This window comes from Hipposideros armiger, unplaced genomic scaffold, assembly GCF_001890085.2.
Source record: "Hipposideros armiger isolate ML-2016 unplaced genomic scaffold, ASM189008v1 scaffold_340, whole genome shotgun sequence".
NCBI lineage: Eukaryota > Metazoa > Chordata > Mammalia > Chiroptera > Hipposideridae > Hipposideros > Hipposideros armiger.
The window spans coordinates 1,652,395-1,676,463 of record NW_017731690.1 but is presented as its reverse complement, the minus strand read 5'-3'; the positions used below and the strand labels follow the sequence as shown (position 1 = coordinate 1,676,463).

General features: G+C 34.1%; 1 protein-coding gene across 1 annotated transcript in view; it reads left to right on the top strand.

Annotated features, from left to right (window-relative positions):
* The window catches only part of PTPRK (protein tyrosine phosphatase receptor type K), a gene marked incomplete at its 5' end in the record, with an annotated part of 136,273 nt that overhangs the window by 101,646 nt on the left and 10,558 nt on the right, over positions 1–24,069 (top strand). The window contains 14 exons of the mRNA XM_019661220.1: positions 22–182; positions 2,053–2,088; positions 4,056–4,067; positions 6,352–6,536; positions 8,036–8,123; positions 9,186–9,262; positions 9,458–9,475; positions 12,088–12,124; positions 13,900–13,997; positions 14,412–14,528; positions 19,391–19,545; positions 21,921–22,056; positions 22,267–22,416; positions 23,303–23,476. Coding sequence (XP_019516765.1) covers positions 22–182; positions 2,053–2,088; positions 4,056–4,067; positions 6,352–6,536; positions 8,036–8,123; positions 9,186–9,262; positions 9,458–9,475; positions 12,088–12,124; positions 13,900–13,997; positions 14,412–14,528; positions 19,391–19,545; positions 21,921–22,056; positions 22,267–22,416; positions 23,303–23,476 — 1,444 coding nt within the window. The remainder of the gene's footprint in view (positions 1–21; positions 183–2,052; positions 2,089–4,055; positions 4,068–6,351; positions 6,537–8,035; positions 8,124–9,185; positions 9,263–9,457; positions 9,476–12,087; positions 12,125–13,899; positions 13,998–14,411; positions 14,529–19,390; positions 19,546–21,920; positions 22,057–22,266; positions 22,417–23,302; positions 23,477–24,069) is intronic.

The window sequence follows — 24,069 nt, the reverse complement described above, 5'->3', positions numbered from 1 at the left end:
CTTTTGGATTTGCCTTGGCAGCAAGCTTGCTAAGAAACGCAAAGATGCTCTGGGGAGCACGCGGCAGGAGATGACCCACATGGTGAACGCTATGGATCGAAGTTACGCTGATCAGAGCACGCTGCATGCAGAAGATCCTCTTTCCATCACCTTCATGGATCAACATAATTTTAGTCCAAGATGTAAGTTCTTAATTCAAATTTTCATAAATGAGTTTTGAAGCTCTTTAAGTCTACTCAGAATTCAACACATTACCTTTTGAATAGTGAGAGAAAGTAAGAAAGAGAGATGGAAGAAACAGGTAAGAAGAGAAAACAGCTAGGATAGAGAATATGGAATTTATAAGAACTTATTTTCAGTCTTGATCCTAGATTTACATTAACTTCAAACTGCATGAATTTTATTGCTGTAACATAAAATACATTTATATAACTCTCAAACCAAATCATATGTCATTGCTTTAAGTTAAAATACTTGATTGCCTACATAAAATTAGTTTATATCAGAATTTGTTTATAATTATTTTGCTATTTGAGCCTTCCTTTATACACGATCAAGTTCTTTGTGAGATAAGAAACATAATTCTTTCTCAGAATTATTGACATTTATTTCATTAAAATTTTCTATAGGCTCCTGGAGAATTTCACTAACAAAAAAATAACTAGGGGAAAAAGAAACCTACTACTTAAATATCTGGTGTGAAGTCTAAAAGTTTAACTGAATTGGAGGATTGGCAGGGAATGGTGAAATCCATCCATCCATCCATCCATCCATCCATCCATCCATCCACTCATCTATCCCTCCATCCACTCATCTATCCCTCCATCCATCTTAAGAGTTCCTAATATTGATCTATGAAGGCAAGGTTTTAAAAACATTGCTACTAAAATACTGTTTAATAGCACTTGATTTGAATAATTGCCCCACAATCAATATAAATCTTCAAATCCCCTATGAATTTGATATTCTTTTCTATAGCACTGTCCTTGTTATTTTAAGTTACATGACTTTGTTTCTCCAAATCCTCAAGTAAAATTGACACTTGAGGAAGGCAAATCATGTGTGTCCTTCACCTTGTGTACACAGGGGCATTCTGCCACAGATCCCAGAGGTTTGCTTGCCCCTGTTTGGAGAATGTGTATAAGGGAAGAAGTAAGCCATAGAAGTATTTTTTCTTATACAGGTTGTAAACATATGTAGTGGTAAGGCTGAAAAAATATAGTGTTTGTAGGTTGTATGTATTTATGTCTTTTTCAGAAAGGGAATGTTTTTTTTTTTCTGAAACGTTCAGTTCTGTGAAAATTTTTGGAAATTATTGGCCCTAAATGCAGCGCATCATTTTCCCTGATCTAATCAAAGTAGTTAGAAATGTTGTATGAGTCATTTTGGAATTTAATTGTAATCATGATAGGGTCTTTCTAATATATTTTATTTTTATTTTTCTGTAAGATAAATGATAGAAAAGAATATAACATGTAATTATTGAAAATAAGTTTTGCTAAAACATAGATGTACCAACTCTCTAACAACTTGATTTAATAGTTAATCAATTAAGGTTTTGAAAGATTTTTGTTTCCCAAACTTTTCTATTGCCTATGTTTGTTCCTTATTAGGAAGTTTAATTCAGCAATGCAATTATAAATATCCATGTATGAACTTGAAGAAGATATTAAATCTATTTCCCACAGTTAACAAAAAAAAATATTTGGAATGAATATGAGATAATTATTTCTCTACATACCTTGCACTTGATAGACCTAAACTGCATGAGTTTCCCCCCTAATTTTATATCTTATAATGTCAAATTGAATCTTCCTGGCTTTTTAAATTGAACAGAGTACTGAACTATAATTATAGATGGACATTTCCTGGTGTTTTGTGATAATCCAAGTTGAAAGAGAATTTTATGTTTGCAGGTTATAGTAATCAAAGAAAGTTTAATAATTACATTTCTTAAGAAACCATATATCTTTTTTAAAGGGGAAAAAAAGAGTGTAAACTACAACTTTAGGGCAATATATTCCTTCATGAGCTTTGTTTTCCTACATACAGTGCCCAGTGATCCACTTGTGCCGACTGCTGTGTTAGGTGAGGCCCTAATTCTTTATCTAATCTTTTTTTTTTTTGCATGGATCAAACCTCCTTACGTGGGTTATAACTTTGTCAACAGAGTCATTATTTACAGCGCAGGATGCAGCTTGATTTAAAAAAAATATAATCATGGTCTTATCAAAAAAGAACAACAGTGGCCAACCCAATCAGATCTAGTGAATTTTAAATTAGTAAAGTATGCTTTTTTAAAGCAGCGTATTCATTAATTTTTAGTTCTGTTATACTTGGAGCAAAAGTACAGTGGCCCTTAATATGAACTTAAGTGTATATATGCAGCTTAGTAGAATGGAGCCAAATGCACACATATCAGGGCTCAGTGCTACCTGAATAATTAGTTTACATATAAAAATTACTTGATGTAAAGGGAATTTCTAAATCATCCTAATTTTATACTAACTGAAGAATACCTTTCCAAGTGAACATTATTAGAATTTGCTTCAGTTTTGGCTTTATTAAGAATTTATAAATACAGATAAAGTTGCTGCAATATCTATGCAGAGTTTTGCATTCTATATGCACCTTAATAAGTGTTATTTTTCAAGAAATTTAGAATAAGCCAGGGTTTACCACTATATACCATCTAGACAACTAGTATTGGTAGTGATGAATAAGTCCTTTTCAGAGGTAAAATTACATTTATTTTTAATCTAATTATATATTTCAGAATGGAATGAGCTTTATTTCAATTTGTTCCCTGTTCCTTGACTGATTTTACACCAATAATTCATGACCCACTTGCTTATGTGTTCACAAGTTGTACATCAGTTTTACCCCACTGTTTCTAATATTTAAGGTTTAACCAAAGAGATGTGGAAATTGCTAGATAAATGTATCTTAAAAGTCCCCGGTTTTCATGTTTTATATTTAAATGCCTTGTGAACATAAAACTTTAGCTTATACGTTTTATGCATGTTTTTAGTATCCACATATTCAACATTCAATTACATTTTCAGAATATTTTGGAACAATACCACTAATTCAATAAAGTAAAATATGCCTCTTTTTCACTAAAATAATTGTTTAGATTTATGTATTCTAAAAGAATCTGAAAGTCAATGTTCTCTGTCTCTGGAGCATGCGCTCTTCCTTTAATGCCGCACAAATAATGGCAGCGCAGTTTCCTGAGGAATTTGTCTCAGGGAGTTTCCTGATCATGTAGGGAAGGGCTCAGGAGTTGCAATCGAAAATTGAGCAGACACCAAATGCCTCTGAAAGTGTCATCTTCTGTTGAGCACTGTAGAATGCTGTCAGCAGCAAATTAATAAGTAAAATTCAGTTAAAGTATTAAAAGCTCACTGGAAAAAAATTAGTTGCCTAAATGTTAAAATTTCAATACACTAATATTTTAAGAACATGTAGAATTGGGTCAAGTCTCAGTCCTCCTGTGGACGCACAATATAATGAAAATACCTTCCGTCTTTATTTCCCCATCTGTAAAACAGTATACTCTTTCCTACCATACCTTTGCCACCAAGTTTTATAAAGAAAGAGATAATGTAGATGAGTTTGTACAGACTGTGAAGTTTCACAGGTTATTGTAATAAGTTTCTCTGTGAAAAGGGATATTTATGTTTAAGGATGACTAGAGTTAACACAATAGGGTCATCAAACCTATTTGTATTATATAAATAGTCATTATGCATTTTATTTCATTTTGAAAGTCAAGATGGTTGATTTTAAAAAATATATATTTCTTCTTTAAAAGCCAAATATCATTTATCATATGTAGAAATGATTTGTTGCATTTTTCATCATCCTTAGAATCATGGTGTTTATAGTTCTTTGGCATCCAACTAATTTTGTGTATATAAAGCAATTTTTGAAATCACTTCAAATATTGCTTGATATTAATATCTACTTACTGATTTAAAAAGAGCTTAGAAACTTCGTATTAATTCATGAATTTGTGTTTCTTTGTGCTTTACCGCTTCATTGGGTTAAAGTCCCTATAACTGGTAAGTGTATTGCAAAGAACTCTAGAAAACCTTTTCATCAAGGAAATACTTGAACTTGTTATTCTTAAATGTGTAATAAGGATAATGATGAGTACATGTACTCACTACTAGTCACATTATTAGGTGGCTTAATGAGGTGGAAATGTATTGAGATTAAGAATTCATGTGTGATTATTTTAAAGAATACTGCTCGTTGTACTACCATGTTAAACCTTAACGCAAAACAAAAGATGCTGTCTATTTCATATTGGGACATAATGATGTAAGATTTGGAATATGGTGAATTCTGTGTTTCTCACTGAGCCTTTTACAAATGTAAATACCCTGCTGCTTCAGCAGTCATAATGTGAGCTCTGGGGCTGCTCCACAGAGCAGCGGATTCCAGCGTGGGTAAATGCATTTTGCTTCTCTGACATTATTTGTTCTCTACTTCCTCATCTTAAACTGTGTATTCTGTGATAGTGCCCAACTCAGTAGCTTTCAAATTTAATTTTACTGAGGAGATGTTTATATTCTTTAGGTTAGTTTATCAATTGCGATATATTAGCAAGGGTAGATCAATTGAGTGTAGTCTCAAAGGAAAATCTCATGAATTATGTTTGCTAGCAAATGTTTGTAGAGGGGTGGGCAAAACCTGAATAAAGGGCATTAAATTCATTTGAGTGGTTAGGTCACAGCAGAAGCCACCAAGGGTATTTTTTATTTAATGTGGTATTTTTAAAAGTAAATGCAAAAAAAAAAAAATGCCTTCAGCCTAGTAAAGTAAATGCAATCAAGCTAAATTACAGAAGCACACAAATCTGATTGTGGGGTTCTTTTTTTTTTTTTTTTCCCTTCTCCAGGAAGAAAAAATGTTTATCATGGGGACAACAATTCATTTTTTGCCATATCCTATTTGTAGAGTTGGTGATAGAACAGGCAAATGTACCAGCACTTGAAATATGTTTAACTGTTAATTAAATATCATCTCAATAGTATGCATTATCATTTAAAACAAAAGTTCCCCTAAGAGTGTACTTTCTTTTCTGTTAATGAGTATGGCAATAGAATGCTTTTCAAAGTAACACCCCCGTACAACATTTGCTTTTGTTTTGGTTTTGGTTTTGGTTTTGTTTTTTTTCTAGTGGTAAGTTTAAATGTGATAAAGATAAGCATGTTCCTTCTCATTGTAATGATTAGTACTATGGTCATTAAAATAATATTTATTCTTCATAGGTAAAATGTTCTTGTTCTTTTCTTCCTTCTTATGCCATAAAGATGCTTAAAAGTTTCTTTTCATTTTAAGCTAATCATACAATTGGGGTGGGGCCTACACTTAAATGTGGGTGGTAAGGGATTCAACTGATTTTAACTAATTCATTCATGAAAATGTTTATTGATTGCTTTGCACCAGACACTAGGGGGGAAAAAGTAGGACTCTGTCTCTATACTATAAGCATTCAGAGTTTAGTGAGGAAAATAGACCAGTAAACAAATGATTAAAATATAGAATGAATGAAATAAATGTAGAGCAAGAGGCCATGGAATTATAAAGCAAGTGCTGTGTAGCTCAGCCTGGGTGTACCAGGAAAGGAGCCACAGGAAGTACCTACAGAGACATACCAGTTTTCCCTCACATTGAAGCCAGAGGAGTCAAAATATATTAACAATAAAAACCACAATGATAATAGTAAATCAAGGGGGTAGAGATTGAGTATAAATGCATGTGTGACCTGACTAGCAGGCACGGTGGGTCCGGGGAATGATTCTGTAGAGTGCCCGTATTTCCTAGCCTGGCGTGTGTCATGGTAAGAAGACCCGGCGGTAGGGCACAGTAGAGCCACAAGGGCAGAAAGAGCAGCCCTGTGGGGATGGGTTGCCTACAGGGAGGCGGGGATATGGGTGTGAAGTAGTCTGTTCAATTTAATCGACAGTGAAAACACCTCTCCAATGACAACTTGAACTTCTGGCCCCACTCTATAATGCTATGACTGCAGATACAAGAAAGAAGTAAGAACCCAGCAAAATCACCCACTATGTTTTTAAAAACCGGATCAGATATCTCTACGTCTCCTAACATGTTGTCTTGCTGATATAAATCGAATGTATTCTGACCTCATACCTTGCGCTGAAGTAAAAAGGCTATGTCTTTATGGGGAGGCTGCCCGAGGCCCACATTTTATTTCTTTCCCTTCCTCCTGTTATCAGAAAGCTCTTGAGATCTTAAAATCTTCTTCGCATAGTACATATTGAACAAGGTAACTTTGTCTTTTTTTTCAATCTTCTTGAACCTGAAAATTACCAGATGAGAACCACAGCGCTACAGCAGAGTCCAGTCGCCTTCTTGATGTACCTCGCTACCTCTGTGAGGGGACAGAGTCCCCATACCAGACAGGACAGCTGCACCCAGCCATCAGGGTGGCCGACTTACTGCAGCACATTAATCTCATGAAGACATCAGACAGCTATGGGTTCAAAGAGGAATATGAGGTGACATTTCAATACTATGTTAAATTTTACTTCTAACCATGATACACAGTGGAAGTTAACAGTTTTCCTCCCTTTAGCATAACAAGGAGTGGAATATTTCCCTCCTCAAGAATTCATAGCGAGATACCTTGGTCCCATTGTATCATTATAGATTCTGTCATTTGAATGACTTAAGCTGTAGGTACTTTTCTGCCTCTTTGCTTGTTGACACTCTGTTGAGAAATGGGATCAAGCCTTGTGTTCTAAATGTACTAATTGCCACTTTTAGTTTTGCTTTGTGCATTATTATTTGAGGCTGGCTGAGAAGTAACACAGAGCACTGCACATCCAGACATTAGGAAACCAGAAAAAGCATTCTCCCAGCCTTATTTCCCCTTCCTATTCAAACCCAAATACCACGATTTCAACTGCAAGGGATGTGATTTAAATTAAACATCCCAATAAACATAGTACAGTACAAAGGAAACAGTTCCTTCTCCACATTCACTTACTGAGAAATATCAGCCGGAGGCCTAGAAGGAAGCTCTTCCACCACCAAACAAGCACCATCGTACACACACATTTAAAGTGCAAGAGTCTAAGCAATAATTTATATACTTTGAAAGGCCATTCAAAACACATCCAACTTCATGAGGCATCCTCTAAACTCTTTACATTTTCTTTACAGGTTACTTGTATACTTTAGTTTGGGAGTGAATACAATTCTCTTTAAATTTTGCAAGTTAGTTTTAGATGTATGCCGGAAACACTATGCTGTGGTAACAAAATAGTGCGAGGAATTACAATCTTCTGCCAGAGCTGGTTCTTCTAGTTTATTTCATGTGTATTCCTGTGTACCTCACTTCAAAGACCGTTGACTCTTTGAAGACCCCATTTCCTGTGTCGAGCAAAGTTAAAGTTTTTCTGCAAAAAGAAATCTATACCGATATTTTAAATTGCTGCATATGGTCATTAAACCAATCAACAAATTCATCTGTTCCCAGATTCTTGGAGATGGTGACTCTTTTTAATTTTCATATGGCCCCTTGTTGTAGAGACTCAGTCTTTTTCATGATCTTCAAAGAAACTGAAATGTGATGTATTGCACATGATTTAATGAATAGCTATGGCAGAAAACAAGTTGGGGGTTTTTTCCCTGTTATAAATGCTAAAGGAAGCAAGTTTGAAAAATAATTCATTAAATCCAGTTTTGAAGTTTTTGATGCTTTTTCTACTTTCATCTCACAAAGTTATAGCGATCTTAAAGTTGAAATGCTTTTAAGGTCCTTTTTTGTCTAAAGCTGTTTCTTGTCCTTAATTTGAACTCAGTCCAATCCAAGATGAACAAGTAGAGGTTCCGGCAAACAAGCTTTGAGGTCTGAAATAGTAACGTGTTTACTACTGTAGGACTCTCTCCCTGAGAAATTGGCTTCTACTGCTTTGGTCTGCAGAACAGATAAACCTGATTGGTGAAAAGGAATTAAATTCAGTCTACTTGTTAATTTTTGTTTTCCCCCCAGAGCTTCTTTGAAGGACAGTCGGCATCTTGGGATGTAGCTAAAAAAGATCAAAATAGAGCAAAAAACCGATATGGAAACATTATAGCATGTAAGTTCTCATATAATTCTTAGTAAATATAAATATTGTGTGTAGAAGATAAACAGTAAGTTGTTTTAAGAGAATCCCAGAGGCTGGCACATCTGTTTATATAGTCATCTATTTAATATTAAAACAACCTTGGCTATTGGCATTGTCTCAGAAATTGTCATCATCTTCATTAATTAAATTGACTCACACTCTTTACCCTGTGGAGATAGCTCTGTTTGATTTTATATTTGCACACCAATGCATGGGGTGTTATTAAACAGCTGAGAATATAAGGATAATGAAAAGAAATTCTGTTAAGTGCTGTAACACCTCCATCAAACATATTCAAGGTGGGAGAGTTCTTTCTGCATCGCTTTATCACTTCCTTGGAGCCAGTGTCTGAACTCCAGTTGCTCCATGTTATTTATCATTAGAAACTTCCTCCTCTTTGAGTCTTCAAGATGTATATATACATGGATAAGTAAATTAATTATCATAGGAAACCACAGAAGCAGCAAGGAAAGGAACATAATTTAGCTGGTAACTAGCTACTTATTTACTTTGGCCACTCTATTCTCAATGTAAGTATTTTAAAGTATCTTATGAGTGCATCAAAATTTAACCTTCACTCTCAAGAAATAAGAAGTTGAGAGCAGGGGTTCAAAATTTATTCCCTAGTTCCATGGCTCATTTGCTGTCAAGTGCAGGTGAAAGGATCCCATCCATTTAAAATCATGCCAAAGCAGCCAAATTAGGAGTTAAGGCAAGTTTAGTTCCTGAGCCTAGTCCATAGCGCAAATGATTATTCATCAGACATTATCATGTCCCCTAAAATCTTCCTAACTATGACGATGTTAGTCATTGAAGCTTTATTAACAGAACATTCTAATTGTAATTACTAGTAATGAGCTCATTAAAGTTCTTGTATTTCTTCAAATGACTGGTGTCTAAGAAAATTTATATAGTGTACTGTGGGTAAGCACTTATCAACCATTAAATTATTTCAGGCCTCCACCAATGTCATTGTCTCAGAATGGGGGGGGTATATTTAATAGCTTGTATTTTATTATTTAAAATTTTTAGATGATCACTCCAGAGTAATTTTGCAACCTGTCGAAGATGACCCTTCTTCAGATTACATTAACGCCAACTATATAGATGTAAGTATTTTTATAGTTTAGTATGCCCAAATTGTTGGCTTATATATGTGAATCTTTTTGCTTATTATTACCTGTAAAGTGATTGCTAGCATTGTAAAATAAAGAACAAACTGTACACTTTTCCTTGTTCCACATCCTAGTACTTACTGACGTTGTTGTGCTTTCTTTCACACCTGACTTTGGTTTGGGCTGTAGATTTGGCTGTACAGGGATGTAAGTACCACTATATGTAAATAACAGTACCTATTATCAATATTCACTGTAACTACTCTTATGTACAGTTATTACTAATGCTTACTACTAGTTATCTCTGCATGCTTCACCTAATTAGCCTCATACAGTATATCTATGTTCATTTCTCTGTAACCCCTTTACATGTGTAAAGATCTATTTTATCTCCTTCCCTTTTCTATGTTTAGAAAAACAGGACCATTTTTAGCTTTTGACAATTTATTATGTACTTGAGTTTTATTTGTTGATGATTTGTGTTTCTGACTTTTACCCTTCCCTAAACATATGTGAGAAGCTGGATAGTATGATGTGTATTAGTGTTTCTGAAATTCTACTTTTTATATTTGACTTCTGATGTGAATAATGGGTAGGGAGACTGTTTTGTGGTGTGTGGTATTGGTTTGTCAAGCATTAAAATTACTTAGGCAAAATAATTACCAAATTGCATTTGTAAAATATACATATCACACATATATATTGAATCATACAAATCAAAAAGCTTGTTTTGATCATGTATTTCACTGTAAATTTTAGTTAAACTAAATCTACATGAAAATTCTTTATTTAATATAAAGTAAATTTCAAGTGAAAGATAAAATATTGTTAAGGAGGCAATACATAACATTACATATAAGAAAGACAGGCTCTTTTTTCATACTTCTTGGTTCAAAATCACATCGGAAATCATGGGAATGTTATTTCATCTCTCTGAACCTCAGTTTCCTCATCTGTACAGTGGGGATAATGACAGTACTAACCTTATCACTTTGTTGTGAGAATTAAATGATATAATTAATGTGTGTTGAGCATTGAGCACAGTGCCTAGCATGTATTAAGCACTCATTAAACTTCAGCTATTAAAAAAGTAATAATAATTCAAATCATGTGTGCTAAAATTAATCACTTCAAAATATGTATTAATTGGAAGGCAAAAGGTAGAAATATCAAGTATTACAGCATATGTGTATACATTTGCATCTATAAAAGATATGAAATTTAGGACCCAACTTTTTCTGATTTCCCTAAGGAGGTAACAGTTTTTATCAAATTTATCTAAGTTCACATTTTACAGTTATTTTGTGAATTGTAATTATAATTTTGAACAAATAAATTTTATTAAGTATAGCCTCTGAGCATGTGGGTTAAATTTCTGATCCTCATTTTGCTGTCATTGAATACTTTAAATTTATCAGACATCTTAACATGGAAAACTATACTATTGGTCTAAACTTTAGAATAAAAAAACCAACACGTCTTGCCAAATTTGTACGTGTTCTTACCGATTTAGTTTAACCTTGGTTTTCTGCCAAGATATATATACACTGGAGCCTTCTTATAATTGTATTTTATGGTTCATATGTTAAAAGTGTGTTCTAAATCAGACTATTTTTATCCAATATTTCCCTTAAGGCCCCAGTGTATTTTGGCTGATTGTACACTATTTCATAATTTTCCCGCTCACATTAGTTTGTTACACTTACTCTTTAGAATTCTGGCAATTGGTAAATTTTTTTCATTAAAAACAGGAAATGAAATGCTTATAAAGCTTGGGGAAAAATTTTCCATAAAATACTGTGCTATGTTGGTATATTAAGACATAGAAAACTTTCAAATTTGCAACAGCGTAATGCTCAACCTATTAAATTTTAGATTGGAGATCTCAGTTTACATGCATTTATATTTGTATTGAATTGCCCATACCAAAACGTGGATGAATTGTACCACAGGCTTTTACCAAAGCACTTTGGTAAATATACAACAGATGGAAAGCTCAACCCTATTATGCCATTAACATTTTTGCGACTCATGATCTTTCAAAATTCAAGCCAATTGAGGGCAACTAACAACTTACTCCTTATCAGGACTAATGTCTTTATTGAAACAGCATTGAATGTTTAACCACATAGAGAGCTCTGGGCACATTATAAAAAGAAGAAAAAGTACTAAATTTTTGTTCAGGATAAAGTATATATTTTAAATCTCTTCTTTCCCTATATATGTGTGTACCTATAATTATGTGTGTGTAAATTAATATTCTCAGCACACACACAAAATAGTTTTGGCAGATTCCTGAACATAGTAGAGAACAGGAATATTCTCCATAAAATCTCAGCAGGACTTGAATTTGATGCACACATGCATTGTCCAGCTTTAACATTGGAATGTTCTGTTATTTTTTTTATGGTTCTAATCTGTCGTTGTCCATTTGTAATGCAGTGTGTTGTACTTTTGGATGATAAAAGGAAGATTGGTATTTTCGAACACAGTTTTGCAAGGAATGAATGACTAAAGATTAACATGAAGGCATAAACATTTTAGTGAAACCAAACAAAATCTATGAGGTTATTCTCTAGCAAACAAATCTCAGTAATGCAATTTCTGTTCAAATCAGAGCCCTTAAATATTTAATTTTTGTTTTATTTTTACCTTTCAGATAACCTAGGTTTGAGAAGTGAACTATGAGTTCACTACTCATTTCTGGACTTTTTACTATAACTTAATCTTAACAGGTGGTTGTCTTCATCTTTTTATGCCTTCATTCATTTATTTCTGATACTGATGTAAAATTATGACCAATTTGTTCTCTATTGTAGGGCTACCAGAGACCAAGCCACTACATTGCAACACAAGGTAAAACTTTGCCTTCTATTTATTTATTTATTTATTTATTTATTTATTTATTTATTTATTAAAGATTTTTATTGGGGAATTGGGGAAGGGGAACAGCGCTGGGGAATCGGGGGGTGGGGGACAGACAAGTTGCTGTCATTTTGTTCTTCAGTCTAGTTGTGGAGGACATTGCTTCACTGGCCCAAGCTGGCACCATCATTGCACTCTTCCTGGGTGAGGCAGATCAGTCGCGGCCTCTGGACAGCCGCTCACTGCGGCTGCTGGCCGCTCAAGCTGGCTGCCGGCTACACACAGTAGCTTATGGCAACCCACTGCAGCAGTGGACTGTAGCCTTCACCGATGCCGGCAACTCACGGCAGCCCAGCTCCAGATTGAGCTGTTGTTCATCAGCATCTCAGCTGTAGAGGGCAGTGTCACTGGCCCTCATATGTGGGATCCGAACTGGGGCCTTCTGGCATCCCAAGCCAGTTCTTAACCAAAGCGCCACTCGGCCGTCCCAAAACTTTGCCTTTTAAATGTTACAGAACAACCAGATGTGTTTATTCATTTATCTGGTGTTTTTATAGAATTTTGCCTTAACTATCTAAAAAAAAAAAATCAGCTTTTCTGAGTAATACTGCTCTCTATTCACTTGTGTAATACAGATTGTTTTATCTGTGTAAAATGTATATATATTAAAGCTTAATTTTTATTTATTTATTTATTATTATTATTTTTTTTAATTACAAGTAAAAGAGAAGCTGCTAGTAGTTTTTGTGATTTGACTCTTGGAAGAGCACTAGTCAGTAGTGCTGGACAGAGGAATTACTTATTTTTAATGGAAGCACAGGAGGTCTCCACTCCCATAAGGTGCCTGTTTTCTTTCCCGAGTCTGTCAGCCTGGAATGTAGTAGTACCCAAGACCAACATTGTTATAATGAGATGTTAGAATATCTTCTAGCAGTGTTTTTTACAAGTCAAGGATGAGACAAAACACAGGGCTACAGGGAATTTTGTCAAGTTCATTCTTTGTGGAAAATAAGAAGAAAGTAGAGAAATCTTGTTATAGTGGTGCATTGGGGAATAAAAGTATTTCTAACTTCAACAACAAAAGCACCTTTAGTTCTTTCTCCATATTGACCCCTGGCCATCAGAAGAGAAACCTGCACACCTATTTTGTAAGAGAGGGAAGTAAAACAAAAGCTGTTTTGCTCTTTTGACAGAGGTCATTTTTAAGTGGTTTCACATATTTTTGGAGTAATTGAGTTTAATTATAAACTCTTTAAAATTAGAAAGATTACCCATGGTGAACAATATTCTAGTTTTATGGTCATGAGTAGAGTAGGGCCCAGTAGATGTTTTTGCATTTAGGATAAGGTTACAGTGTGCCCTTACATGTATGATGTTTCTTCATGAACACCTGAACATGCACTGTTTATAAATGATGTGCATATATTTAGTTGGTAATATGTACTGTTTGGCTGATGGTGGCAGAAGACACCCTATTTTCACATATATTTGAAGATGCATTAAAGTAACTTAGTGACATATATAAATACTCTAGAAACCAGTGGTATCTTCTAAATTGGGAAGTATGGGAGACAATTTGAAAAACAAACTTGTGCATGCCTGAATTTAGATATGAACTGAATTTAAGTTCTTTTCGTAACATTTTGTATTAGACCTTGAATTTTTTTTTGGCTTATTTAGTTTACATTGCTGTTTATCTTATCTAAATTTCCTACTAACTACAAAATTTCTCTGATAACATTATATTCACATTAATTTTTTCGTAGGCCCAGTTCATGAAACAGTGTATGATTTCTGGAGAATGATCTGGCAAGAACAATCTGCCTGCATTGTGATGGTTACAAATTTAGTTGAGGTTGGCCGGGTAAGAGGAAATAAATATATACATATGTCATAAAATCTGAGTGAGTATAACTTGAATAGCAAAACATAACAAACTTAAAATAGAATATCATTCAACTGACAAAAATTATAGCCATAGCATATCAAATGAGTGCTCCCCTAAGTGAAACTTTGATTTGAAAAATTGTTTGATTTCTCATTTAGTAATAAAATAACGTTTGATTATATGCTAGAATCTAATTGCATTATCAGGCTTATATATTTTTATGAGGTTACTCAAAGCCTTTCTATTTATTGTATAACAGATTCTTGTGCCATTTTTTAAAATTTTTAATTGTATTTTAACTGTGGTGTGAAGTTATCACTGAAATTAAACCATTTTGGTTCATGTGTATTATGTATTGTGGTTCACCTGTGAATTCTTTTTGTCACTTAGGTTAAGTGCTATAAGTATTGGCCTGATGATACTGAAGTTTATGGTGACTTCAAAGTAACTTGTGTAGAAATGGAGCCACTTGCAGAATATGTAGTTAGGACATTCACCCTGGAAAGGGTAAGTACTTCTAAAGGTTTATTTAAAAACATGTATATTGAAACACTTTTTTTCTCTTAAAGCCCCTGTCCAAGTTTGTTTTGATGATGCTATAAATGCATTTATTCACTTATCCATTCCACTAATATTTATCTGAGAGCACACCGTGTGCCAGGCATGCTTCTCAACCTTGGGAGCTTATAGTCTGTTGAAGGGAGACAGGCAATAAAAATTAATAAATAAGCAAATACATCATATATTATGAAAAGCACTCTGAAGAAAAATAATGTTGGGAATGTAAGTAGGGCATATTGCTGAAGTAGAGGAAGGAATGTTTTACAATTTTAAAGAAATGATCTGGAAAGTCTCATTAAGAAAGTAACATAAATAAAGCCCTGAATGAAGTGAGTGAGTGAGTGATACAACTATATCTCCAGTAAGAATTACATCCCAGGGAAGTTAACCCAGGGAAAAATATTTCTGATGGAGGGAAGAGTCATTTCAAGAAACCTTGAGGCATGAGTATTCCTGACACAATGAGAAACAGCCAGGAATCTAGGGTGTTGAGAGATGGGAAAGAAATATGAGATGAAATCAGATCAATCACAGAGCCAGATAAATGAGGTCTTGTAAGCCATTATGATGATTTTAGCTTGTACTAAAAGTAAGGCAGGCAGTCATTGAAGGGTTATGAGCCCAGGAGTAAGTAACATGATCTGACTTCTTTTTAACAGGACCAGAAAGACTAAAACAAAGTGGGCAGTGTAAGGACATTGAAGTAAGACATAGATGCAGTGAAACACGTTGCTACCGATACCATTACATATATACCACTGTATATCTACACAGCTTTAAAATATTGATGTCCTTTGACCAAGAATTTTACCTTCCATACATTTATCCTAAGGAGTATATTTAAAATACAATAACTTGATTGACAGTCTTAGAAAATTATAAATGACATTAAATGTCCAGCAGTAGGGAAGATAGTTACATTATTATACATGTATAATCTAGAAATACCATTCTTTACAAATGTTATTGTATTTTTACCAACATTAAAAATAATTAGAAATATTAGATGGAAAGTAGCATTATACAGAACAGCATAATTATTATGATTATCACGATTATAAAAGACCTATGGAAATTTCTTAGAGAAATCAATAGAACAAAATAAGCAAAGATAAAGGAGATTTCAAAAAGAGAACCATCAAGCTTGATTTAATGAATAACTGGATCCCATTTTTATGGAAAGAGAGAATATGGAATATATATTCTTCTTGTAATTTCATGAAATTTTTATGAAAATCAGTCATGAACTTAGTTATAAAGGAAACCTGAATACATAACAGAAAGTCAAGGTGTTTCCAAAATACAACAGAAAATAACAAATTACTGACCCATGACCCCACAAATTAGACTCTTGAAAATCACCAAAACCTCTTCTGAATAATCCTGAATGAACAAGTACCTCTAAAATTATACTATAACAGCCAATAATTTTATATCAAAATTCCCCAGAAGTTATCACCTTAAAAAAATATATATCCTTAAATTTCTGTTTAGATAATGTAGAAAGTTATTAAATTAGAAAATTAAAAACTCAATAAAACAAAAGAAAATTTAATTATAAAACAGGAACACAAAAAAGAATAAATCAAAAAGCTAGTTTCTTGAAAAGATCAATAAAATAAATAAACCACTGTTGATTCTAAATGAGCAACAATCAAAACAAAATATGCATTTTAGAATACACAAAAGGGAAGTAACTTTAGTTATACTATCTATTAAGAAAGTTATAAAAAATATTATGTATAAACTTAGAGACATAGATTTTAGTCTATATACACTGATATTCTAGCAAATAATAACTTCCTAAATTTGAACCGGAGTCAGAAATCTGAACAGATGATAGAAGAAAATAGAATGATTGTTAAAATTTACCATTAAAATTGCATTATGGTTTTATAGTTGAGGTTTCTTTAATCTTTTTTTTTTTGTTTTGGTTTTTATTGGGGAATGCGGGGGATGGGAACAGCGCTGGGGAATTGGAGGAAGGGGAACAGACAAGTTGCTGTCGTTTTGTTCTTCAGTCTAGTTGTGGAGGATGTTGCTTCACTGGCCCAAGTTGGCACCATCATTGTGCTCTTCCCGGGCGAGGCAGATCAGTCGCTGGCTTCTGGATGGCCGCTCACTGCGGCTGCTGGCCGCTCACACTGGCTGTTGGCTACACACGTAGCCCATGGCCACCCACTGCCACAGGGGCTGCAGCCTACGCCGTCGCCGGTGACTCACAGCAGCCCAGCTCCAGGTTGAGTTGTTGTTCAGCATCTTAGCTGTAGAGGGCAATGTCACTGGCCCTCATATGTGGGATCCGAACCGGGGCCCTCTGACGTCCCAAGCCAGCTCTTAACCATCGCGCCACTCGGCCGGCCCAGGTTTCTTTAATCTTTAAAGAATTTCTAATGCCTGTGTTAATCAAACTATTTAGACCACAACCATTAAAACCAACTAAATGTATTTTTAAAAGCTAGCATAACTGTGTTAACAGAACCAGGTAAAGAAGCCCTTCTCTCTTCACCTCTCTTTTTTTCATCTCTATCTTTCTCCCTTTCTCTCTATCTGCCCCTCCCCCAAGTGTGTGCACACACACATTGCAAACCAATTACATTCAAGAAAGGCTTGAAAAAACTTCAAAATAAAATATTAAAAATTTATATCCAGACGTGAATGAATGATTCACGTGATCTATCATGGTTGTTTTCTAAGAACGCAAGGATATTACAACTGTGGTAAGATATTTCATTATGTCAGTGCATTAAAGGAGAAAAATCATGTGATTTTATTAATAGATACTGTAGTGCACATAATTTTATTTAAAAGCATTATAATAAAATTCTAACTATATGAGGAAAATAAGGAGACTTCTTAAGCATGATAAGGGGATTCCATAATAATTAGTATCATGTGTGTTGAGGAACGAAAAACAAAAGGCATTGCTGTTATAATCAGAAATGTGATGTGGATAATCGTTCTCACTAGTAGTCAACGTTTTAGGAAGCTCTATCAAATGAAATAAGACAACAAAAGGAATAAACTGCATAACTATTGGAAAAGACAAAATTATTTCAAAATGAAATGTTTTATAACCAAGAAAACTGAAGATACTATTTTTAAATGGAACTAATACTTATTTAAGTGATTAATTCAAGATAAATATACATATACATAAATCCTAACTTTTATGTTAGCAATAAACATAGGGTAGACAGTTAAAAAATATCTTTCACAATAATAAAGTTCTAAAGTATCTAAGAATATATTTAACAGGAAAGATACAGGTCCTAGGTGAATAAAACCACAAAAGTGTATTGAAGAACAGAAAATTAGGTGTGAATAAATGGAGACATATGCTGTGCCCCAGAATGGGAATACTTGTTATTAATGCCACATTATAGATTTAATGCAATACTAATTGGAATATCACTGAGTTTTTATTTCAATATGTTTTTGTTGTTATTTAAAACTGGAAAAGAGCATTTTTGTTTTTTAGCCACACATTTGAAAATTACTTAGGGAAATTTAAATAAAAAGAGTGATAAGGGAACATATGCTTCCAGATATTAAAATTTACTAAAACAGGAAAGGCCCTGATGGGAACTCCAGTAAAAGGATTAATAGAAAGAAGGTGAATTAATTGCCTAAAATCAAATCTTAGAACACTATATGGCCTTCTTCATTAGAGTTGACTTTAAATGTAGTAACACATGTGATTTTTCCATTTGTATGATTCCATGATGTTGTTTTTCACTGTCACTACTATAATTATTTGTTGAGCCCTGCTTTCGATGGGGTCTTGTGCTAGGACCTATAACTAAAATGAATAATAAGACATGATCACTGGCTTCCAAGTGATATTGTTCTATACAGGATAGAATCTAAAAATAAATTTTCTTAATTTATTTTATTTGTTTCATGCAATTTTTCTATGTATTCTGACTGAACAAGAGATTGAGATTTCACAGATAGCTCAAAGTAGAGTTGAAATTATATAGATTATAGTAGATTTTTTTGTTTTTGTTGTTTGCTACAAATATGGATTCTGAAAAATAAATTCTGCAGCACTTCATCTATGATCTTGAAGCTGTGCTACCATAACCCACAGGCTTTTTTTAACAAAACAAAAAAAGGAAGAAGAAGAAGAAAGTTTTGAAATGTGCATTTAAAGGTTTCTTCTCAATTAACCCAGTAAGAGGAGAGGCACAACAATAAGGTGTTTCACCTCTTTCATTTTGCATTTTTGTTACAATAAATAATACTCTGTGTGCTGAATTATTTCACATAGTTAAGAAAAATAGTCGGCCCAAAGAACAGTTTAGCTGTCTGTATATTTTATAAAGCAATCTAGAGTAGCACTGTCCTGGAAAATCTCTACATGCTATGCTTCAAAACTATTTTCAACATGGATAAGCAAGGCATTAAAATCTCTTTGTGAGGTAAGAAGCTAGAATGTTGCTTTTATACACCATTTGAGAACTCAGTGCATTGGGTCAATAGGGCAGCATTTTAGCTTTTCTATTTCTTCCTTTTCCCCTAATAATTTTATGTGCTTTCATTCCCAGTAAAGAACAAACTGTCAGAGTAAGTAAAATTTAGCCAGACTTATAAAACTGAGCAAGACTTCTAATTTTCTTTCTTTGACAATTGTCTGACAATAAAGGTAAGCTCCTAGGCCATGTCAGGCCAGCACCGTTTTTCAGAAAAAGCATGATCTTGGTAAATTTTCTATTTTGTTGTTGTCAATCAGGTCTAGTACCTATGACTGTGTTTAATGACTTTGTTTTGGACCATTAAAAACACTTCTTTACATGTTTGCACAGAGGGGATACAATGAGATCCGTGAAGTTAAACAGTTCCATTTCACTGGCTGGCCTGACCACGGAGTGCCCTATCATGCTACGGGGCTTCTTTCCTTCATCCGCCGAGTCAAGTTCTCTAACCCCCCCAGTGCTGGCCCCATCGTTGTGCATTGCAGGTGAGCAATGTTCCCCAATGGTGTCGACTGTGTGAAGCCAGGTTTTTTATAAAAAAAAAGTATCATGATAAGGCTTTTAAGCACAATAATTAATGCATGCTTACAAAGTTCCAGCTTGTACGTATTACAGATAAAGTAAAACAACAGCAATAAAATAAAAGTTAGCCATAAGGAGGATATAAAATAGAAACATAAGAAATAAATGCATTCATCCGAATGTGTGTAGTGTTGTCCACAGTTCTGAGGGTAGAAAACTGCGTTTTAGTGGCAACATCTGTTTTTCTTTTTTAATTAATTTATTTATTTATTTTTATTGCTTTTGCAAATCTCGTATGGATTGGTAGGTTGAAATAGAGATTTCTTGCCAATCTAGTAAATTCCCAATAGAATCCCAGCTTTTAAAACTAAATTTGAGACATACAGAGTTACTAAATGGCCTAAATTGCAAGAATTTTTGCTATAAAACAGCTATTTAAGATTTTTATTTAAAAAAAAAAAGCCATCCGTCAGAAGACCTTGAAAACTGCATTAGTGAGTTCCAGCAAATACATGACAGAGAAACATGAACATTATTTCAAGACTTTCTTCTGATTAGAAACTTCTCTTAAAACAAGCATTGAGAGACACTAAAAGCAAATTACATGGCCTCATTTTGAGATGTGAACAGAAAAATATATACTAAACCTGAAAAGCTTTTCGTAAATTCTGCACAACATTCTCATCTGCTATCTCCTCCAAGCTCATAACAGTTTGTACTTAAGCATTCTTTTTCTTTCTGAAAATCCAACCTATTCAGAATTTAAATGACCGTGTATAAAAGGGGGGTGGGGTGGGGGGACACACAGAATAAGTCATCCCGTAAGGATCAGATACTGTATACCCTGAAAAAAAAAATCTTCAATTCAATTCTCCTCAAGAAATCTGATGTACTCTTCAATTACTTTCCTGCCTCAAACCCTGGGAACAGTGATTGAGAGACGGTAGGCAAAAGAAAGAAATGGAGATAGCCACGATATCTTTTACTTAAATTTCTTAAAGAACAGTGAGTTTAAGAGAAGTGACCAAATCTAGAAAACAAAGAAATAATGCTAATAGTCTATTTATGCATTTGGGAAATGAGATCAATAGATTTTCAATTTAGGCAGGGCTGTCTTGACTTATCATAGGTGTTCACTTTCCTATGAATCGCTTGCTTCTGAAGTGCCCCAAGATTCTCAGATACTCGCTTGAAACAGAAGTGTCATTTTCTACTTAGACTCAGGTATCTCTGGATTTATGGAAAGGAGAAAGCTGACTACACAGGGAATTTCCTCCCCCACCAAAATCCCAACTACATCTTGTTTGTTCCATTGACTTCTATACATAAAATTGGAGAAGCACTCTCAAGGGGTAAAATAATCAACAGTACGTCGTGCATCAAGTAGTGAGTTAAATACCATAAGATAGTGGCTATCTTAGTGACCAGTTAAGAATTTTATTCTATATGTAACAATTCATTTTTATTTTTCCTTCAGATCACCATTCAAAAATATTCTTTCTAATATTTGTTTCCTTCCCATTGATAAACCACCATTTTCTTCCCCACCATTACATTAGCATTTCCTCCTGCCCTGTGGCTCCTCAGATTTACCATTTAAAAGTTTTGGAATTCGTGTTCTTTTGCCTTGGTATTTATAACTTCTGTCTAAAAGCCAGCAGTCTTGACTTTTTCCAAAAAACCTACAACTATGAGTATAAAAGTCTTCAATTTGGGGTTAAACTTTTAAAGCATGATTTCACCCCTTGATCAATTCTACGAGCTTGAAATAATGTATATTTGATTTACATAAGAGCTACAGAAATTGAATGATATATACCAGGGATACCAAAAAAATGTATACTTTGTGGACACTTTGGTCAACGTTGCTCAACCAGTAGTTCGCCGTAATCAGAAGTGTCTGGACGCTGATGATAAGTAACCATTTTGAGCACTTCTTGTAATTGCAGAAGTCAAATGTGACTTGTATTCATCTTTTGTTATCGTTATATATCGAGTATTACAATTTTAATACAGTTTTCCTTTCTTAAAATGTATATACATTTTTTGGCATCCTCTGTATACATTGTTTTTAAAACACCATTTGATTTAGAAAGTTATATCCTATAATTTGGAACTCTTGTTCCAGTATTCAGATTATACTGAAACAGATACTCTACATGAAGTTTTTTTGGACATTAGCAAGTGTTTGTACAATATGTACAAATTATGCGGTCTTGTACTTTCTTAAATTAGATTCCACCTCTCTGAAAGTCGAAAAGATTTTTATTTCAAGTTTCATAGACGTGCTCCCTGCAGTTCTTCAGTTCAATCCTCAATTTGTCTAATTTTCTTTTAGTGCTGGTGCTGGACGAACTGGCTGTTACATTGTGATTGATATCATGCTGGACATGGCTGAAAGAGAGGGTGTTGTTGACATCTACAACTGTGTCAAAGCCTTAAGATCCCGTCGTATCAATATGGTCCAGACAGAGGTATGCTGATTGCTGATTTACCTCTAATTTTTTTTTAGCCTTTCCCAACATTTTCAAATAAAAGAGTGAATGTTTTTCACATGTCAGTAGGAAAATATTGGTGTTTTTATTAATATTTCATGAAGAGAAAATTCTGTGCATTCTTTACCTTTGATGACAGATAAGTTTTATTAAAATAGTGAGAGATTTTCTTTTTCTTTCTTTTGATAGGAACAGTACATTTTTATTCATGATGCCATTTTAGAAGCCTGCTTATGTGGAGAAACTGCCATACCTGTCTGTGAATTTAAAGCTGCATATTTTGATATGATTAGAATAGACTCCCAGACTAACTCTTCACATCTCAAAGATGAATTCCAGGTATTTACTATTTCTGGGCCTTCTTTTATGAGCAACTTATTTCAATTTGTTCTGGGCATTATTAATTCTTCTAAAGAAGGTCTTTCAAGTCAAATTTATAACCTTTGACCCAATTTTAAGTATAATATAATGACTGTCTCTTTCATTACACATATTATGGAGTCACTTTTGTATTAATGAGCTCATATCTGCTGTCTCATGAAGGGCAAAATGAGTTCAGACTCGGGGAAGGGTATGGGGAAAACTTAACATAAAAGTCAAATTTAGTGGTGGTTTGTGTATATTTACAGCCCCTTTTTATGCAGTATAATGGATTTTAGCTTTCTATGCTGCTCAAAATGTGAGATCAAGCACATGAATAATAATAGCTGAAGTTTAGGCTGAACATTGTTTCTAAAAAACCCTGAATGTTTATGTGGCCCTCAAAACACCTATGAAGATGTGTGACTATGAAGTCAGAAGCACCTCTAGAAACTTAGTACTTTGATTCTTTGCCCAGTGCTCTTTCCAGCATGCCACAGTATATCTTTAAATAGGGCACACCAATGTTTTTATAAATTATAGTTTTCAACTTTGATGATGGTTCATTATCATGGGATACTGATTGCATTATCTTTGCTTACGCATGCATTTTGCAGGTAGCCATATTGTTTAGTTTTCCTTTTCCTTTTAAGAAGCACATTGAACAGTGCATATATTTTTTCTTTGTCACTTCTCAGGCTTCATTAGCTTTAGCTTCAAAGTCTATCAGCCTGTCACCGTGGCAAATGCCATTGCCTTGTACAAATCCTTTACTTTCTAGTGGGCCTCCTAAATATTAGATGAATCTGTGTTGCACCATTAAATGGGCCACTGTCTTTTAACCTGGGTTCCCTTTTCTTTTTAGACCTTGAATTCAGTCACCCCTCGACTACAAGCTGAAGACTGCAGCATAGCATGCCTGCCAAGGAACCATGACAAGAACCGTTTCATGGACATGCTACCACCTGACAGATGTCTGCCTTTTTTAATTACAATTGATGGGGAGAGTAGTAACTACATCAATGCTGCTCTGATGGATGTAAGAGACTGCTCCCTTTGTTAGTGTAAAGTGTCATGAAAAGCTACATAATGCAATGAGCACTGGCTAGGTTTCTTTTCAAGACAATCAAAATGGCCTAAAAAGGAAATTTAGAAACTTTCATTGAAATACAAGTTTGTTGAAGAATGATTTTGAATTTCCCCTACAGGCATTCTTAGGAACTGCAAGTTTTAGGCTTTGTTGTAAATTTACAGCTTGATTGTCAAGTATTATATTCTGAAATTGGAAAATGTCTTCTGGTGAGATTTTTTTTTTTATCTTAATCATTTTCACACAAAAAATCATGCTTACGTATTTTAAATACGGTTAGGAAGGAGTTTTAAAAACCACAGAATGCCATAGCCTTCTGAAGTTATGTTAATTTTGGAAACTTTTATCTCTGACATTTATTGTTCCAGTAATTTAGAGCTAACTTGTTTTTTTAGCCATTAGTTAGTATACTATTTATAAGTAACTAGGGAAGACATGGAGGATATAATGTTTACACATCCATCAGAATGAAAGGACTGACTTGCCTCATTCCAATCTTCATAGGTGGAAGAACATGTACTCAGCGTGTTGGCATCCCATAG